Genomic DNA, 16,368 nt, shown 5'->3' on the forward strand with positions numbered 1-16,368 from the left:
CTTTCTTGATTTTTAGTGATTTTTGTCCTATCTCTAGCATGTCTGGTGATTTTAAAAACTGAAGCCCAAACATTAAATGTGAAAAGAAGTAAAGAGGTTCTGGATGATGATATATTTTTCCAGAAAGGATTTAATTTCCATTGGCAGTTAGTTAAAGTAAACTAAAGATTGCCTGACCTAATCAGAGACTGAGATAATCTGATGCTCAATTTCAGTCTTTGTGAAGGCTGGTATATTTCCAGTTTGTCCTTATACCTAGAGCACTTCCAGGGTTTAAACTGAGAGCCTGAGATATTTGCCAGTCAGCCCCCGCACCCTCCACTACAGACCCTAAACTCCTAAGACTGCCAAAAATTCTGTTTGTTTTCTTAGGTTCTTAGCTACTCTGCAATGGTTGGCTTTTGGTCTCTTGTACCATTACACCTCCCCCTATTCTCCTGGCTTAGGAATTAGTAAATGCCACTTCTCTGTGGTTCACTTTTCTGAGATGTTGATGCCTTGAATACTGGCTGTCTTGGTTGTTCTCTTCACACACCTGCTTTTTCTTTTTTCTTTAAAATATGAAAAAAATTTAAACAGCTTTTATAGTTGTTCTTGGTGGGAGGGTTGGTCCAAATAAGCCATTGTATCACAGTAGAAGCAGAACTCTGAAGAGTTCTATGTGCCCTTATAATACTATGTCCTTCTGATATCACACGCCTAGGTTCCATTGCAATTGTCTGATAACTGGTATGTATCCTTTATTGGACTACCCAGTTTGTAAGAACAGGAAACTTGCATACATATGTGAAATCCTTAGTGAATAGCACATGCCATTCATTTATTCATTCATTTCTTAGTTCAATACTTGAGTCTATCATATATCACAAATTCTATATGTGCTAGAGATTTAATGGTGAACAAGAATAGACATGGTCCTTGACACAAAAATGTTCTGTTGTATTTTATGAAGACAGACTAAAATAAGTAAACCAAGAAATAATTATAAAGTGTGGTACATAATATGAAGGAAATAAGCAGGTGCTGGGATACAGAATAATGGGCAGGGTGGAGAATAAGGAAAGGCCATTTTAAGAGGTGGTGAGGATGAGAAGAATTCAGCCATATGAAGTGTGAAGCGATGGGAATTCCAGGCAGAGGGACGTACATACCAAAGCTTCTAAAGCAGTAAAGAATGTGTCTAGAACTGAAAAGATAATGAAAGGTAGTGAATGAGTGGAAAGAGGCATAAGATGAGGTTGGAGAGACAGGCAGAGGCCATACTTGCAGGGCCTTAAAGGTTATGACACAGAGTTTGGAAAGCAGATATGCTCATTACATATTTGCTAAATGAATGGAAGTATTTTATTTTTCTTGAAAAAAAAAAACCCTCTCACTCTTTTTGAACACGAATATTCATGTTTCTTGTGACAGAGAGAAAGCCTGTACCAGACATAGCCATAAAGGCCGAGAATCACCACTGTTCTTAAATTTTGTTCACCTATAGAAGCAGCAAGGATCTCTGTCTGATATTCTGAAAGCTAGAGTCAGATGGGAAGAAGAAAAATGAATGGATGAAGAAGGAAGGTCTTTTCCTCAACTCAGGTAAGAACAAACAACATTAGATAAATTGTGAAAGACTTTAAAATGGGCAACAAAGATTGTTGGGTGTCCAGTGTAGCTCATCCTTCTGGTTTGTGTGTTTTACCATCTTTGAGCTATTTTATAAAAATTGACGTGTTAGAAATGGAATATTATTCAGTGATAAAAAAGAATGAAATCTTGCCATTTGCAATGACATGGATGGAGCTAGAGGGTATAATGCCAAGCAAAATAAGTCAGTCAGAGAAAGACAAATACCATATGATTTCACTCATATTGTAATTTAAGAAATAAAACAAACAAGCAAAGGGAAAAAATGAGAGAGAGAGAGAGAGAGAAATAAAAAACAAACCCTTAACTATAGAGAACAAACTGATGGTTACCAGAGGGGAGGTGGGTGGGAGGATGGGTGAAATAGGGGATGGAGATTAAGGAGTGTGCTGGTGGTGATGAGCACTGGGTGATGTATGGAAGCGCTGAATCACTGTATTGTACACCTGAAACTAATATAACACTGTATGTTAACTAACTGGAATTAAACTAAAAACTTAAAAAATTAAGCTGTAGAAAACTGATGGTAAATAAGATTATTATTCAAAGAAATGCAAATTAACTCTGTTTGTGGAGATATAATTGATTATTTGCTGTGGATATAAAGCAGTTTTGCATCTATTAGCAAATTTATCTCAGCATTCCTGATTATCTGTATGTGTGTGTTCTCTGAATTCTCCTTTGAACCAGTTGTAACATCTTACTGGTCCCTTCATTAACTAATGAGTTAAATAAAATCTTGACCTGTGTTTATTTTATATGTATATGAAATTCATGATTTTATCTATAAAACAGTACACTAATAATTCTGGAGGCTCCACTGAGATGCCCCATGGGTTTACCTGATGGAGCCAGGTAAACTTGATTGCTAGAAAAGTGCACTTTATAGGTGGCTTACACCTGGCCATACTTTTCTTAGGTTCATGGAGTGAATGTCAAGCAGCAATAAAACTTGAACTCTGCTAACTTTTGGTTTCTCTAATTTTGTTCCCTTTATTGATTTTGATTCTATTTTGTTTCCGTGCATGGCCAATAAGGTATTCCCCCTTGTGGCAGCCATGATTGGGAATTTGGTTTTATAGTCTGATGATTCCTACAAGTGGATGATTGAAATTTATTCTCAGGTAAGAGAAGACAGAGAATCTGGCTTATTAGTCTTTCTCGCTTATTTGTCTTACTGTCATTTTGAGCCTAAACCAATCAAGAACTTTGTGACCTCTAGGAAGGGAAACAGCTCTTTATTTGTGAACCAGTAAGTTTTTTTTTGTTTCTGTGTTTATTCGTGACCTGTGGTTGAAGTTGTTGAGATGAAGCTGTATTTTTTTTATGTGTCTGTGTATCTATGTGTCTGTGATCCACAAAGACATTTATCTCATTTTGTGAGTGTGAAATGTTTTCCTACTTCTGGAAAATATTCATAAATCATATGCCTATGAGACCACCAAGCAGAGTGGGCCTTCCTCAGGTTGTGCTTTGGATTCAGGGTGCCTCCCTCCTACCATACTCCTCCTACCCCACCCCTCTTCATCTGAGTCTCAATGTGATGAAGGTCTTGGGAGGGGTGATCCAAGAGTCCCTAATCTCCAACTCTCCAGTTTCGGAAGGATCTGGAGAGAAACGCCCCCATTTTAGGGCCACAATAAAGTTCGCTTTGCGAGGGGGAAGAAGAAAAATACATCCAAATAATTATATTTTCTCTTAAATTAAAGGTGCTCTGTTCTGATAGACTTAGAGAAATAAATAAGTGCTTATATAGAATCTTCCTAAAATTACCAGATAATAAGTAAATTTAACATATTTTAAATGAGCTACATTAAAAAGTATTCTTGTAAGTTTAAGCATCAAAGATCACAAAGTTAAGATAAATCTTTGACAAATAACTTTAGTCATTACGAAAACCCAGCCATGTTCTTTTTCTTGTCAGTGTTAAGTATAATTAAGCAAATACTTTTTATTTTGCTTGGCTTTGTTTTTATTAAGTTTATATAGGTTTATTCATCAAATAAGCTAATGCTTTTCCTATATAATATTTTAAGAATGTGAAAAATGTAAAATTGGGTACAATATAATTGAATCATTATTCTGACAAACTTTAAATTTCAATAGTAATTATGTTTGTAGTATGTCAGCTTGAAAATAATTTTCAGGATCTTTAAGTAACAAAATCTTATTGAACTGATATAAAATTAATTAACAAATAATTATCAGACACCTAGATGATTTCTAAGTAAGACAGAATACTGGATCATTGATAACCAAGCATAATTTTAAGTTAATATACAGATCTTCCTTCACTTATGGTGAAGCTACCACCTGACCCATTGTGAGTTGAAAATATCATAAGTTGAAAACATATTTAATAAACCTAACCCACCCAACATCATAGCTTAGCCTAGCCTACCTTAATCATGTTCAGAACACTTATATTACAGAACACTTCTGCAAAGCCTATAATAAAGTGCTGAATATCTGATGTAATTTGTTGAGTATTACACTGAAAGTGAAAATCAAATCAGAATTGCTGTATGATACAGAATGACTGTAAGCTTATCAGTTGTTACCCTTATGATTGTGGCTGACTGGGAGCTGCCGCCTGCTGTGGCTGCCCCAAATCACTAGAGATTATTGCCCTGCATATCGCTAGCCTGGGAAAAGATCAAAATTCAAAATCTGAAGTATGGTGTCTACTAATGCGCATCACTTTTACACCATCATAAAGTTGAAATTTGTTAAGTCGAACCATTGTTAAGTTGGGGACAATTCATACTTTTATTTTAAAGCTAATATACTTTGCTTCTATTTTTATATGCTAGAGAGAGGCTGTATCTTTAGGTCATGTTAATTAATATGTTTGTTCATCTTTGCTACATTAAGAAAGTACAAAAGCGATGCATGTGGCTGTAGAAAGTTATATTCTGTGTGTTTATGAACTTTGCTAATCTGCTCAAGGGTTTATATATGATTTCTCATTTATCTAGTTTTCACTGTGGAATAAAAATTAGTTATTTTCTTAAACATTATAATGAAATATGGGTGTTACAATTATGCTAGGGACAATAATGACAGAGAAGTATAACTGTGTGTTCTTCTATTTTTCAAGGAAAAAAAGTATTTTTTTTAAGGTTCAGTCCTCAAGATATTTGGTCTCAGGACACTTTACATGCTCTTAAATTAAAATTTATATGGATCCCCAGAGCTTTTGTTTGTGTGGGTTATGTCTAATAGATATATACTGTATTAGAAACTAAAGCTAAAAAATTTTTAAAATTTGTTGTTTCATTTGGAAATAGCAATGACAAAGCCGTTTCATGTTAATATAAGTAACTTTTTATGCATGGTTTTCATAATTTTGTAATATTCTTTAGTGTTTGGCTTAATAGAAGTCAGTTGGATACTCTTATTTGCTTCTGCATTGAGTCTGATGTGGTATCATACAATATATAGCCACTGTAAAAACTCAGGGTACATTCACGAGAGGAGAATAAAAAAGTCTTAGTTTTATTATTATGAATTATATTATGAATTATATTATTTAATAATAAAGTCTTAGTTTTATTATTATGAAAGTCGTTTTGACCTTGCAGACCCACTTAAAGTGTCTTAGGGACCCTTGTGGGTCTGGGCCCACTCTTTGTTCTAAAGTGGCGGTTTGTTTCAAAATATAAAACAACATAATAAAGGACAAAACTTTGAAAGAGACTTTTTATTTGCCTTGGTTTATAATACCTTTGTCTAAAATGAAGCTGAGAACTATATTAAAATTTTAGTAAATTTACTCAGGTTTGATGAGCTTATTTCTTAGTTTACTGATTAATGCTTTCCCCATGAAACTCAAGGTTATTTTTTGTGTAATCTCCTTTTTGTGCTTTATGTTTATTTTGCCTTAATTTAAAGAAAAAATAAAGAACAAAGTTTCCTCATTTACAAATGAGCTAAGATTATTTACAATTATGTTACTTTCTGTGCTTATCCCCAATTATTTTATTCTTGCTTTGAAAAATTAGGTAACCAGTACTGTTTCTCAGGTACCCATGATCCTATCTTAATTGAATACCCAATTCTTTTTTGACAACTTTTGATTTTGCCTTCTAAAGATCAGACCTAAATTTAGTAAAAAGTAAAACTTTCAGAATATCTTTTACACCTAAACTATGTTTGAAATTTCCTAGGTCTCTAGAAAATCACAGATTTTTTTTCTTTCATCTTAAAAAAAGAGATGTTAGAAATAATTAGGTTTGTTTGATATGTTACCAATGTAAGAGTGTCATGTGAGGGGAGTTGCTGTTATATCTGAGAAGAGATGCTCAGTGTGCCCTGGGTTAGATCCATATATGTAAAATGTTAATATAAATATTTCAGAAATTTTGTTTTATGGGACATGCCTGGAGATTTTTTTTTTAAAGATTTTATTTACTTATTTGAGAGAATGAGTGATAGAGAGCACGAGAGGGAAGAGGGACAGAGGGAGAAGCAGACTCCCTGCTGAGCAGGGAGCCCGATGCGGGACTCAATCCCAGGACTCCAGGACTCGATCCCAGGACTCCAGGATCATGACCTGAGCCGAAGGCAGTCGCTCAACCAAGTGAGCCACCCAGGCGCCCCATGCCTGGAGAGTTGACAATGCCTTTGCTGTCTGTAATATGTCTGCATCCTCAGGGGAAACACATCAAAACTTTTATGACATAGTTACATATTGTATCTTCTATTCTGATATTATTGGTTACAGTAATAAATTAAGTAGAGCTATTAAGTATCTGTCATCTTTGGAAAGTTTGTTTTCCTCTAATGCTTGCCTGAAAGCTCTGCTAAAAGCTATAGTAAATAGTTTGTGCCTGCAACAAAGATTCAGAGCACTAGGGAAAAGGACTATCACAGGTACTTTGAACTATTGGCACTTCAGAGAACAGTCTCTTGGGTACAGGCCCCTGAGGTGACATAGCTTAGATAACTTTTCTGTAGTACCAGTAGACTGTCAGGAATCCCAGGGCTCTTTAGAATAGAAGCAGATAACTTCATGAAAGCAGACTGCTAACCCAAGATCTAGCAGAACAAGAATGACATACAGCTGAATGAAATAATAAGGGAAATTTTATTGTATTTATTTGTTTGGAATATTGTTGATTAATTTTAATATTCTATTGCTTTATGGCTCTAGGTTTGCAAAACAAACTTAAAGAGGCCTATATGGTTAATTAACACTTTTGCTGTTAAATAATCAGGGCAAGCCTCTGAGAAAAGCCTTTTTTTTTTGTGATCAGTAATGATCTTTGTGATTATTTTGATCATATGAGGTAGGAGGTGGATACTATCAGGAAAAATTAAGAGACTTTCAAATAGACAAAAAAAAAATTACTGGGGGCCCAATCTAGTGTATCCTTCTTGGCAATCTGCACCTTTCATTGTCTTTGAGCTATTTTACAATTCTGTAGGTTATGGAAAATTTGTAGTCATGCATATAATTCTTTAGTTTTCAGAGCAAAAAGCAGATACTGTTTACTTGAAACTGCCAGTGTTTTATAAAAAAATAAACACTTTGGGGCAGAGGTGGAGGTAGGAAAAGATTTTGAGGGAAGCAACTGTGGAAGGGCCATTTCTTCTTGGCTGAGAAGAGGACTGAGGTCTGTGGGTCCTGTAAGCAGCAGGAGCCCCTTCTCCCTGCCCCAATACTCCCAGTTTTCCCATGACCCCAGTGTTGCTATCAAAGCCTAAAGGAGCAAATACCTGAGATCACAGCACTACAGGGACATTCTAGATGTATACAGTGGAGACTGGTGACCATCTGTGTCTCCCTGATTCACTGTTAGTCTCTTAAGCCCTTATCAGTTTCGTGGCATAATCCTTGGTGCAGGTGAGCTCCATAATGGGTTAATAAAATTCCCTGCCAGTTCTGTAGCATAGGTGCTCATAGTAGGATTTAAGTTGAATCATGTAAATAAATTTCTTGCATACATGAGTTTCTGCATGTAAGACTCATGCTTGCTAAATAATGCTTTTGGATCTTTCCTTGACCTCCCTATCTTTTCAGTGATTGGTCTTCAGGCCCAGCCCTTGGGCTGACGCAGATGTTCGGTCTCTTAGGCTTTTCTTTCTGCTATTGAAGTACAACTGAAATTCTTTTGGCAACTAGAATTTGCAGGTTGGCAGGAGTTTGCTGCATTTATGTTTCATCTCTTTCTTCCTGGTTCCTTTCATGTCATTCCCACTTAAGGAGGTAAGAACAACAATTATTAGCTCCCATGGAATACTATGGGATGCCTAGTTCCTAAAATCTCCTTCCTAGTAAATTAAAGGTTTAGTGTAAGTATCTTACCATACAGGTAGTAAAATAAATAAAACCAATATGCATTACTATATTGCCTCTCTTTATTTGTGAACAAATTCCTAGGACAAATGACATCTTTGTTAGCATTAATAAAGAAGGTTAAGGTTGAGAAGTGTTCTGTCCTTACATAGTTGAGCCACAATTGCCAAGCCTCTGTTTGTTAGAAGCCTGTTGCCTTTTCAGAAGTACTGGAAAAGACAATCTTCAGGTTTGCAAAATAGGTATTGTCCATAATTAAGCTCATTAGCAACCAATAGAAATTATACATGAAATACTCCCTGGAAACAACAAATTTAACATTCAAGTACTCTTAACTTCAGGGTTTGCTCTTAAGTTACTCAGAGCACCACAGGCAGTTTGAGGGAAATGAAAACAGACAGGTTGAAAATTATTTCTTATAATTCTACTATAATGCAGACCTCAGCTCTGGCCTTTGTGATCTCAGAAGAGGTCTGCAGCAGTTTGTTCCACCTGGGGCTAAGGACTTCTATGAGACTTTGAGGAAAGACTAATCCAGCAATCTGTCTGCTATAAGGAGAATACTATCCACACTTCAACATTTTCACTCCTGGATGTAATCTGAGATGGTAGTCTTGGACTGAGATTCTCTATTTTTCTTCTGTGATTTTTGGCTGCTGAAGGGCTATTTTTAGACACTCTAAAACTAGTTGTGAATGAAAGGTAGGCATTCTCTTCACACCACTAAATTCTGCCAAACAGTTAGGTTATAAATTTAGGCAGTTTTATAGCTAGACAGGGCAGAGACCAAGAACAATCATATATATATAAGATCTAGCTAAAAATGCTGCTCTCGGAAAAAATCTGAATTTTAGTAATAACTGCTATTATGACAATATTTTTATAAATTTTCAGTTTAGTCATTAATATGAAAGAAAGAAAAATTGGAAAGGGATTATAGGCTGGCAAAATATTTTGTGTTCTGAAACATTTTTGAGCCAAAACATCAGGTTGGTTATTGTAGTAAAGTATATTTTGCTTTTATAATATTATTCAATGGACCCAATAATCATCATGAACCAACATATTTCATTAAGTTTATATAAAGTTAATGATACTGAGACATTGAAATTGTGATTTTTAAAGGACTAAACATATACTTTATGCAAATAACTTAGTCTTATGAAATCCTATATATACTTATATATATGTTTGTATTTTATTTTCATCATTATGATTATGATCATTATTACTTGTCAAAAGGGGCAATGGAATACCTAATCCTGTCTTTCCTCCCTGTGAGGAGCTAAGGGTTCTTTATCAGGTTTGGAATATGTGGCGGGGGAGGACAGGATCTTGGGTAAATATCATGTATAAAGGAAGTCCTAATGTTATAGTAAAGTTGAGTAAGCAAAGAAACAGAAATCTTCAAAGGAACATGAAAATCATTTTGCAAGTTGTAGGATTCTCCAAGCTGTTCCTGAGGTAAGCCCTCTGATCTACGCACACTGCATCCCTTTTAGAATGTCCAGAAATTTCTGAAGCCCTATGGATTTTCAGATTTGTGCAGATAATAGATATCTACCAGACTACAGTTAATCAAGGACATTACCTCAGATAAATTTTCATGAATCCCACTTTTTCATACCTTTTCCCCCATGGACACACCCCCTGATGTGATGATGACATCAGCACGACTGATACCCTCATTCAAGGCATTGAGTAAGTCATCTGGGCTGGAAAAAAAATAAAGACAAATAAATTAACCACAAGAAAAGATTTTAGATATTTAAATGCCAACTTAACACTAAACCACTTTATTCACTGAGTAGGCATTAATATGGGTATAGCACTATATTCTGTATGAAGTGGGAATCAAAAAGGTCTCTGCCCAATGGAAGCATAACTCTTATTGCGGAGAAAGAACCTTCTAAGTGCGGAAGTAGTGGCTACTGGTACTTTCACAGGGCTTTTTGCTCTAACAAGGCAGCATAATGAGGGAGACATTGAGGTGCTGGTAGGCTGTCTAACCATCCCAGTTTGCCTAGGATAATTCCAGACTTAGTACTGAAAGTCACATGTCCTAGGAAATCCCAGGCAAACTGGGATGGTTGGTGACCCTGGGTGCTGGGAGAGGTCACACAAGACTCTTTATAAAGGGAATATGACTTAAGTTAGTTAAGCCTTGAGAAATGGGCCAGATTTTCACAGGTGGAACAAATGAGAAAGGGCCTTATAAACACGAGGATCAGCCTGTGATGCATCCTCAGTGGAGATTAATATGGGGAAAAGTAACTATCTAGAGTGAAGGACTTAGAATGACTGGGATAGGACATGATTTTGGAAGGCTCTCAAGCTCAAGAATTGGGACTTCATCTAGCAAGACAAGGGTAGTGGTGGGGGTTCCCTAGAAATATGAAGAGGCAATAGGTGTTTATTAGGAAAAAACAAGGAAAGCAGAGATTATGAAATATTCTGAGAGGGTAAAAGGACAGATGAATATTAGGGATTGAAACTAGGCAGATTCCTGATAGTCAACTGAAAAGACCAGTTTACAGGCCCTTTGATTGCGCAGGTCAAAGGCCTCAGAAGAAGAGATGGAGCAAAATCAAAAGGCTACCCTCTGGATGTTAGAAGGGTTATAAAGGCATAACTTGAGATTGATAAATTGAGGGAAAAACCAAAGTGCCAGGTATGGGGGCTAATAGGGGGACAGGAAGGTAAGGGTTAGCTAAAAAGAACTATCTAGTTACTACTTGAATTCCATACAAAGGTACTGGTAATACACACTGCACTTGCATTCCCCTTCAAATGACAGAGTACAGAAAGGGAGCCTTTTGAGGAATATCTGTCTAGCCTATATCCTTGTTTTCTGAGAACTTCTTACCCTGTGGGGAAGGGAGGTAGTTCTCTTTTCCCCCCATGGACATCTAACAAGGGAGCAATCCTAGCTTGTTTTTCCAGTTCTTGCGTTTAGTCCCTCTTGACAACTATTTTGCTCTTGGGTTCCTTGAGATAACCCTACATCTTCCTATAAACCCCTCCTTTGCTTAAGTTAGCCTCAATGTTTTTTTGTTAACTTGAAATCAAATGATGCCTCAATGAGATAGCATACATTCCTCCAAATCACTCTTGATAGTGAAGTTTTTTCATGTCCCTTTACCTTAAGGTACTATTTGATGGGGGAGAGAAGGAGAAAGGAGGAGGAAAAGTGGGTGGAGGAGAAGAATATTTGTAACTAGGACATCATTTCCCTTTTTATCTAGGGGTGATAGAGGTAAGGAGAGGAACTTGAGATTCACCTGAGAGGCTACCTTCAACTCTCTAAGGCTCTAGAAGAGATAAGCTAGTTGGGAGGTGGCATAGCACAGAGATCAAGAATCTAAACTCTGAAGTCAGACTGCCTGGGTTTAAATCCTGGTGCTACTATTTGCTAGATGTAGATTTTGGACAAGTTGCTTAACTTCTCTTTGCCTCAGCTTTCCATCTATAAAGTAGAGATAATATAGGGTTGTTATGAGGATTAAGTGACATAATACATATAAAACAGTTTATGGAATAGTACACAGTACAAACTAAGTTTTAAAGAAAGGTTAGTTGCTATTATTGCTGTACTACTGACAGAAGCTTATCATATAAACATACCTAACACCCTGGCAAAGTTCAACTTTAGCATGCGTGATAGTTGTTATTTAGGAGAATATTTATGACTAACACAGAAGAAAATCATATATTGGGCCTTAGATACATTCAGAACTATTATGTGAAAAGTCCAAATGGCTCAATAGCAAGCTAGACCTGGTTCCAGCCTAAACAGTTTCATTTACTGGTTGGTTCTCTTACTGAATCTGGATAAAATTCTCCTCTCCAAGCACTGGCCTATGAGTATATTGGGGGTTGTTTAGTTCTGAGGAGAAAGCTCCCAAGGAGAAGATACAAAGAGAGAAGTTTGAAAAATGGCTCACATGGTCTTCAATCTACAAACATAGGGACTCTTTAAAATCATCTACTGAATTGCTTATGCAGCCAAAAAGGTACCCAGGTATTTGATAAAGATAGGATCTATGTTAAAACATAAAAAAAAAAAACCAAAACCTTAAAAAAATCCCTTTCAAAGTTAAACTGGTTAGGCAAACATCTTAGAAGAATTATATTCAATAATGGGTGTATTTAAAGTAGTTTTGAATTAAGTATTTTGTACAGATTTTTCATCAGTCTTTTTCATTTTACATTAGTGAAAAAGATAGCAACTTATTCTGTTGTATTGAAATACTATAAGATATGCACATGATGGGTTCCTGATCACTGCATGCCCAGAGCTCTGGGCCCCTTCCCTTGTTGAATATTATTATCATCAGGCTGAGCCAAATGGTTGGTCAATGGAGTAAATGGAAAAACACAAACACAGGATAATATAGAATGTGGTTCAGGTGAATGGACAATGAATATTATTAACAAAATATAATTTTGTGTTAGTACAAAGAGACATCAGCTAATTTCACCAGTTTTACAATACGTAATTTATAACATGTCAACTTGAGAGGATTATGGTAAAGTCCCTGGAAACAAAGCAGCAGTAACATACACATCTTCATGGTATTAATCTTTGTAGGTGGATAAAAGGTTCTGGGACATGCTAGCTGATGATGCAAATAAACATACATTTCAGTGATTTTTTTTTTCTTACTTGTTTTTTAATCATCTGGGGAAGATTTTTTTTCCTATTTTATAAAACTGCAGAGTCATCAGCTCTCCATATGAACTTTCCTAACTTGCAGAAATAAATTAAAAGGGATTTTATGCCTTTTAGGATTCAAAGAACATTCTCAGTGTTGCTTTCTACTTTGTGTCTGGTGTATTCACAAAACATTGAGTCTCAAAGTTGGAAGGGTCTTTGGGGGGCTCATTGTGTTCATTATCACAGCCGGGTGCATTCTTTGGGTCCTGCTCTTTTCTGTCCCCCTCTGCCCCTCTCTTTGACTCTACTTGCTGTTGCATATTTCCGGTGTCTGGGATCTAATAAGAGATCATGGCTTAGTAGATGGTCAGGTACAAATGTATGCCAACAGTCAGAGGATCTGTAACTTCATTTATGTTGCATACTATAACTCTATTTATTGATAATAAGTCTGCGAAGTAGATTGAACAGGTAATATCATCTCATTTTATAGAAAAAGAAAGTAATATTCAGAACAAAGTAGTGTTTTATTTATTTTTTAAGTAGGCTCCACGCCCAGTGACCTGAGATCAAGACCTGAGCTGAGGTCAAGAGTCAGATGCTTAACTGGCTGAGCCACCCACGTGTCCCCAAAGTAGTGTTTTAAAGGTGAGATAGAGCAATGTGGCAGAGCTAGAACAAGAGCCTCTGGATCCTCATTAAGTGTTTATTCTATCCCAGTGACTCATCAGAGTGACTGTCTAGTTCTTTTAGGACAATGACATGTCATACAAGGAAAATTCTCATGAGAATGGGCCCTTGTGCAAAAGCATCAAATGGTAAGGCAAAAAGTGAGAATCTGTCTGTGTTGACTAGGAAAGTGCATGTGTGGACATGTTAGTATAATTCTGGGGAATGAAACAAATGTGATTCTGATCCTATGTACAGATGGAAACTGAAGATTTTGATTAAACGTAACTTTAGGGCTTGTTTGCAAGTCATAATTTGCTCTCTTTTTATGATTCATGTTATATTTTAAATGATAAAAATATTTCCAACATAACATAATAGTATAACAGCCATATATCTATCTTTCAGATTTGACAAATGCTAATATTTTCCCATATCCCAGGGAATACTTCATATTCCCTCTTCCCTCATTTTCTTAAGAAATAAAAACAAGTTTGTTTTCTAAAACTAAGCAATTACTCTGAATAATGATAAAAGGAATAGGTAACAAGGATTATAATTGTGGATATTATAGCAGAATAAAAACTATTCATGATTTTTCAGTTTTGTTAAATAGATCATGGTGTATTAATTTTCTCAAAGAAGGGAGAGTAAAACTAAAACATCATAATCTGATATTTTATTATATAATATTACCTTATATATCTTATATGTCTTTTAAATGACATTACTTTGTATATATTAGATCATTTGATATTTAAGAAATAAAAGTAATGACAATAATATGCACATTTTAGAAGAATAATACACTTTTACAGGTATGTGTTAATTTCACAACTCTATGTGGCAGGCAGGGCAGGAGAGGGCACTGAGGTTCACAGTGGTAGTGAACGGTTCGAGGTTACCCTCTGTTCACTCTACTACTCTTTTAAACTATAGTAATATTCACATAATGAAAGGTAATTTGTTATACACAGTATGCCTTCAGATAAAAGCTATTTATCATTTTTATCTAAATATATAAATCCTATTTATGGATGCTATATAGAAATGATAAAAACCCGACAATTTGTACTTTTAAAATTTGAACTATCTTCTCACCATTGCCACTGGAGGGGATGCTGGATTAAGCAGATTAACTTTCCTTGGTATATACCAGTAGCTTCCCTTTTCTCAAAGAGCAGCACATCTTAAAGGGATATTGTGATATCATTTAATTCTTCCTTCATTAACAACTGTAATTTTAATTAGATTTGAATGGCGATTAACCATTTCTTTAAAGATAAATCAAATACCAGTATTAGTCTTGGTTTACTAGCACTTTCCATTTTCACTTGAATTATTAAATATCTACCCATTGTTCTCTTAGAGTACCAATATTATATAAAAAATTCTAAAAGACAGCTGATTTAGTACAAAATGCTAAAAATTTAAGTAGTAGGTGAGAAAATAGAACTGTTAATTGAAGCCCTGAGTGTCACAAAGTCTAGAATCTAGTTTTGTCTCCTGCTAACTGAGATAATTCTGAAAAGCAAACATCACTTTTTGGGAGTCTCATTATTCTTATTTGTAAAATAAACATTTGGACCACATTCTTTCTATCTCTAACATTCACTGATTTAAACCCACTTGAAGCTGAGTGGAACCCAATTTAAGCACAAAGGTATCATTCTTTCTTTCCTTTCTTTCTTTCTTTTTTGTATTTCAATAGAACATGGACAGCTTGCTGTTGGTGCCTTGCAATTCATGAGTTGTGATTTCCATGCCTTTTACCACTTATGATCCTTTTTTCTACTACAATTATGTTCACATCAGGGCCATGGTATCCTAGCAGCTTCCTGAGGGCTGAGAATAAATAGAACTCTCAGTAGGCAAAGGAAAATACCAGCAATCTAAGAAGCCAGCAGCTGGAGGGTAGAAGAATAAGCACAATTTAGGACAGCTTCTACTGAAATAAAACTGCTGGGGGAAATAAATAATCTCAGCAAGAATAACAACAAACAATTAAAGCACTAATAGAAATAGACATAACATTAAAAGGATGTCCTGGAATGAAAAACATGATTTTCAAGTTTAAAAATTTAGTAGATGAAGGTGAATATAGTGCCTAATGCAAACTCATTTAGTGGCCTGAAAGACCAAGTGGTAGAAATATCTCAAAGGAATGGGGGCGCCTGGGTGGCTCAGTCAATTAAGCATCTGACTCTTGATTTCAGCTCAGGTCATGATCTCAGGGTCGTGAGATCAAGCCTCCAGTTGGGCTCTGTGCTCCTCAGGGAGTCTGCTGGAGATTCTCTCTCTCCCTCTCCCTCTGCCCCTCCCCCCTCTACAAAATATCTGAAAGCAATGTACAAAACTAAAAAATGATGGAAGTCAATGCAGGAAATAATAAGAAACTTGGAAGACAGAGCAAGAGACTGACATATTACCAATAGGAATTCCATAAAGAAAAAAAGGAACTGATGGAGGGGGAAAACAGAGGAAAATTTCACTTATTTGTAAAGGACTTGGGAGTTAAAAAAATTTACTGAGTTCAAGACAAGTTTGCCCAAAAACAGAAACCTAAGAATGTCTTGGTAAAATCTGTAACTTCAAGGATAAAAAGAAAATCTTACAAGCTGTCAGACAGAAAGATTGGGCTTATTAACAAAGGAAAAAGACATTGGCTTTGGACTTCTTACCTACAATACCCAAACTATAAAATAACAGATTACTATAAACATATTCAGAGAAAAAAGGCCTGCAATCTCCAAATCCTATACCCAGTCAGATCCATTCACCTATCAGGACAGAAGAATCATATTTGTGAAAATGCAAAGATTCAGATAATAAATCAACCAGTAATGTTCTGGAAAAATGACTCTAAATGACTCTAAAATGACTCAGATCAGAAATCTCAAGATAGGGGAAGATGAAGAGGAGAGGAAGCACTTTTCAAATACATTTACAAACACATAGATAAAACTATACAGCTAAATCTAAGTGAATAATGATCAAATAAACTGGGAAGTTATCATATATGTACTAAATATGGATTTCCCAGAAGTTGTAGAGACATACTGCAAAAGAAAACTTAATTCTAGAATTCAAAGCATTTTCTCAGCAATAC

At 35.6% G+C, this 16,368-nt stretch overlaps 1 protein-coding gene across 3 annotated transcripts in view; it reads right to left on the minus strand.

The window, feature by feature from the left end:
* GPHN (gephyrin) overlaps nucleotides 1-16,368 on the minus strand; it is a 626,989-nt gene that overhangs the window by 24,078 nt on the left and 586,543 nt on the right. For all 3 annotated transcript variants that reach the window (XM_028101094.2, XM_028101105.2, XM_028101100.2), the window contains one exon: nucleotides 9,561-9,648. In XM_028101094.2, coding sequence (XP_027956895.1) covers nucleotides 9,561-9,648 — 88 coding nt within the window. The remainder of the gene's footprint in view (nucleotides 1-9,560; nucleotides 9,649-16,368) is intronic.

The sequence above is a fragment of the Eumetopias jubatus genome, unplaced genomic scaffold (genome assembly GCF_037043125.1).
Source record: "Eumetopias jubatus isolate StellerSeaLion01/CBP00866 unplaced genomic scaffold, mEumJub1_p1.0 scaffold_7, whole genome shotgun sequence".
Classification (NCBI taxonomy): Eukaryota; Metazoa; Chordata; class Mammalia; order Carnivora; family Otariidae; genus Eumetopias; species Eumetopias jubatus.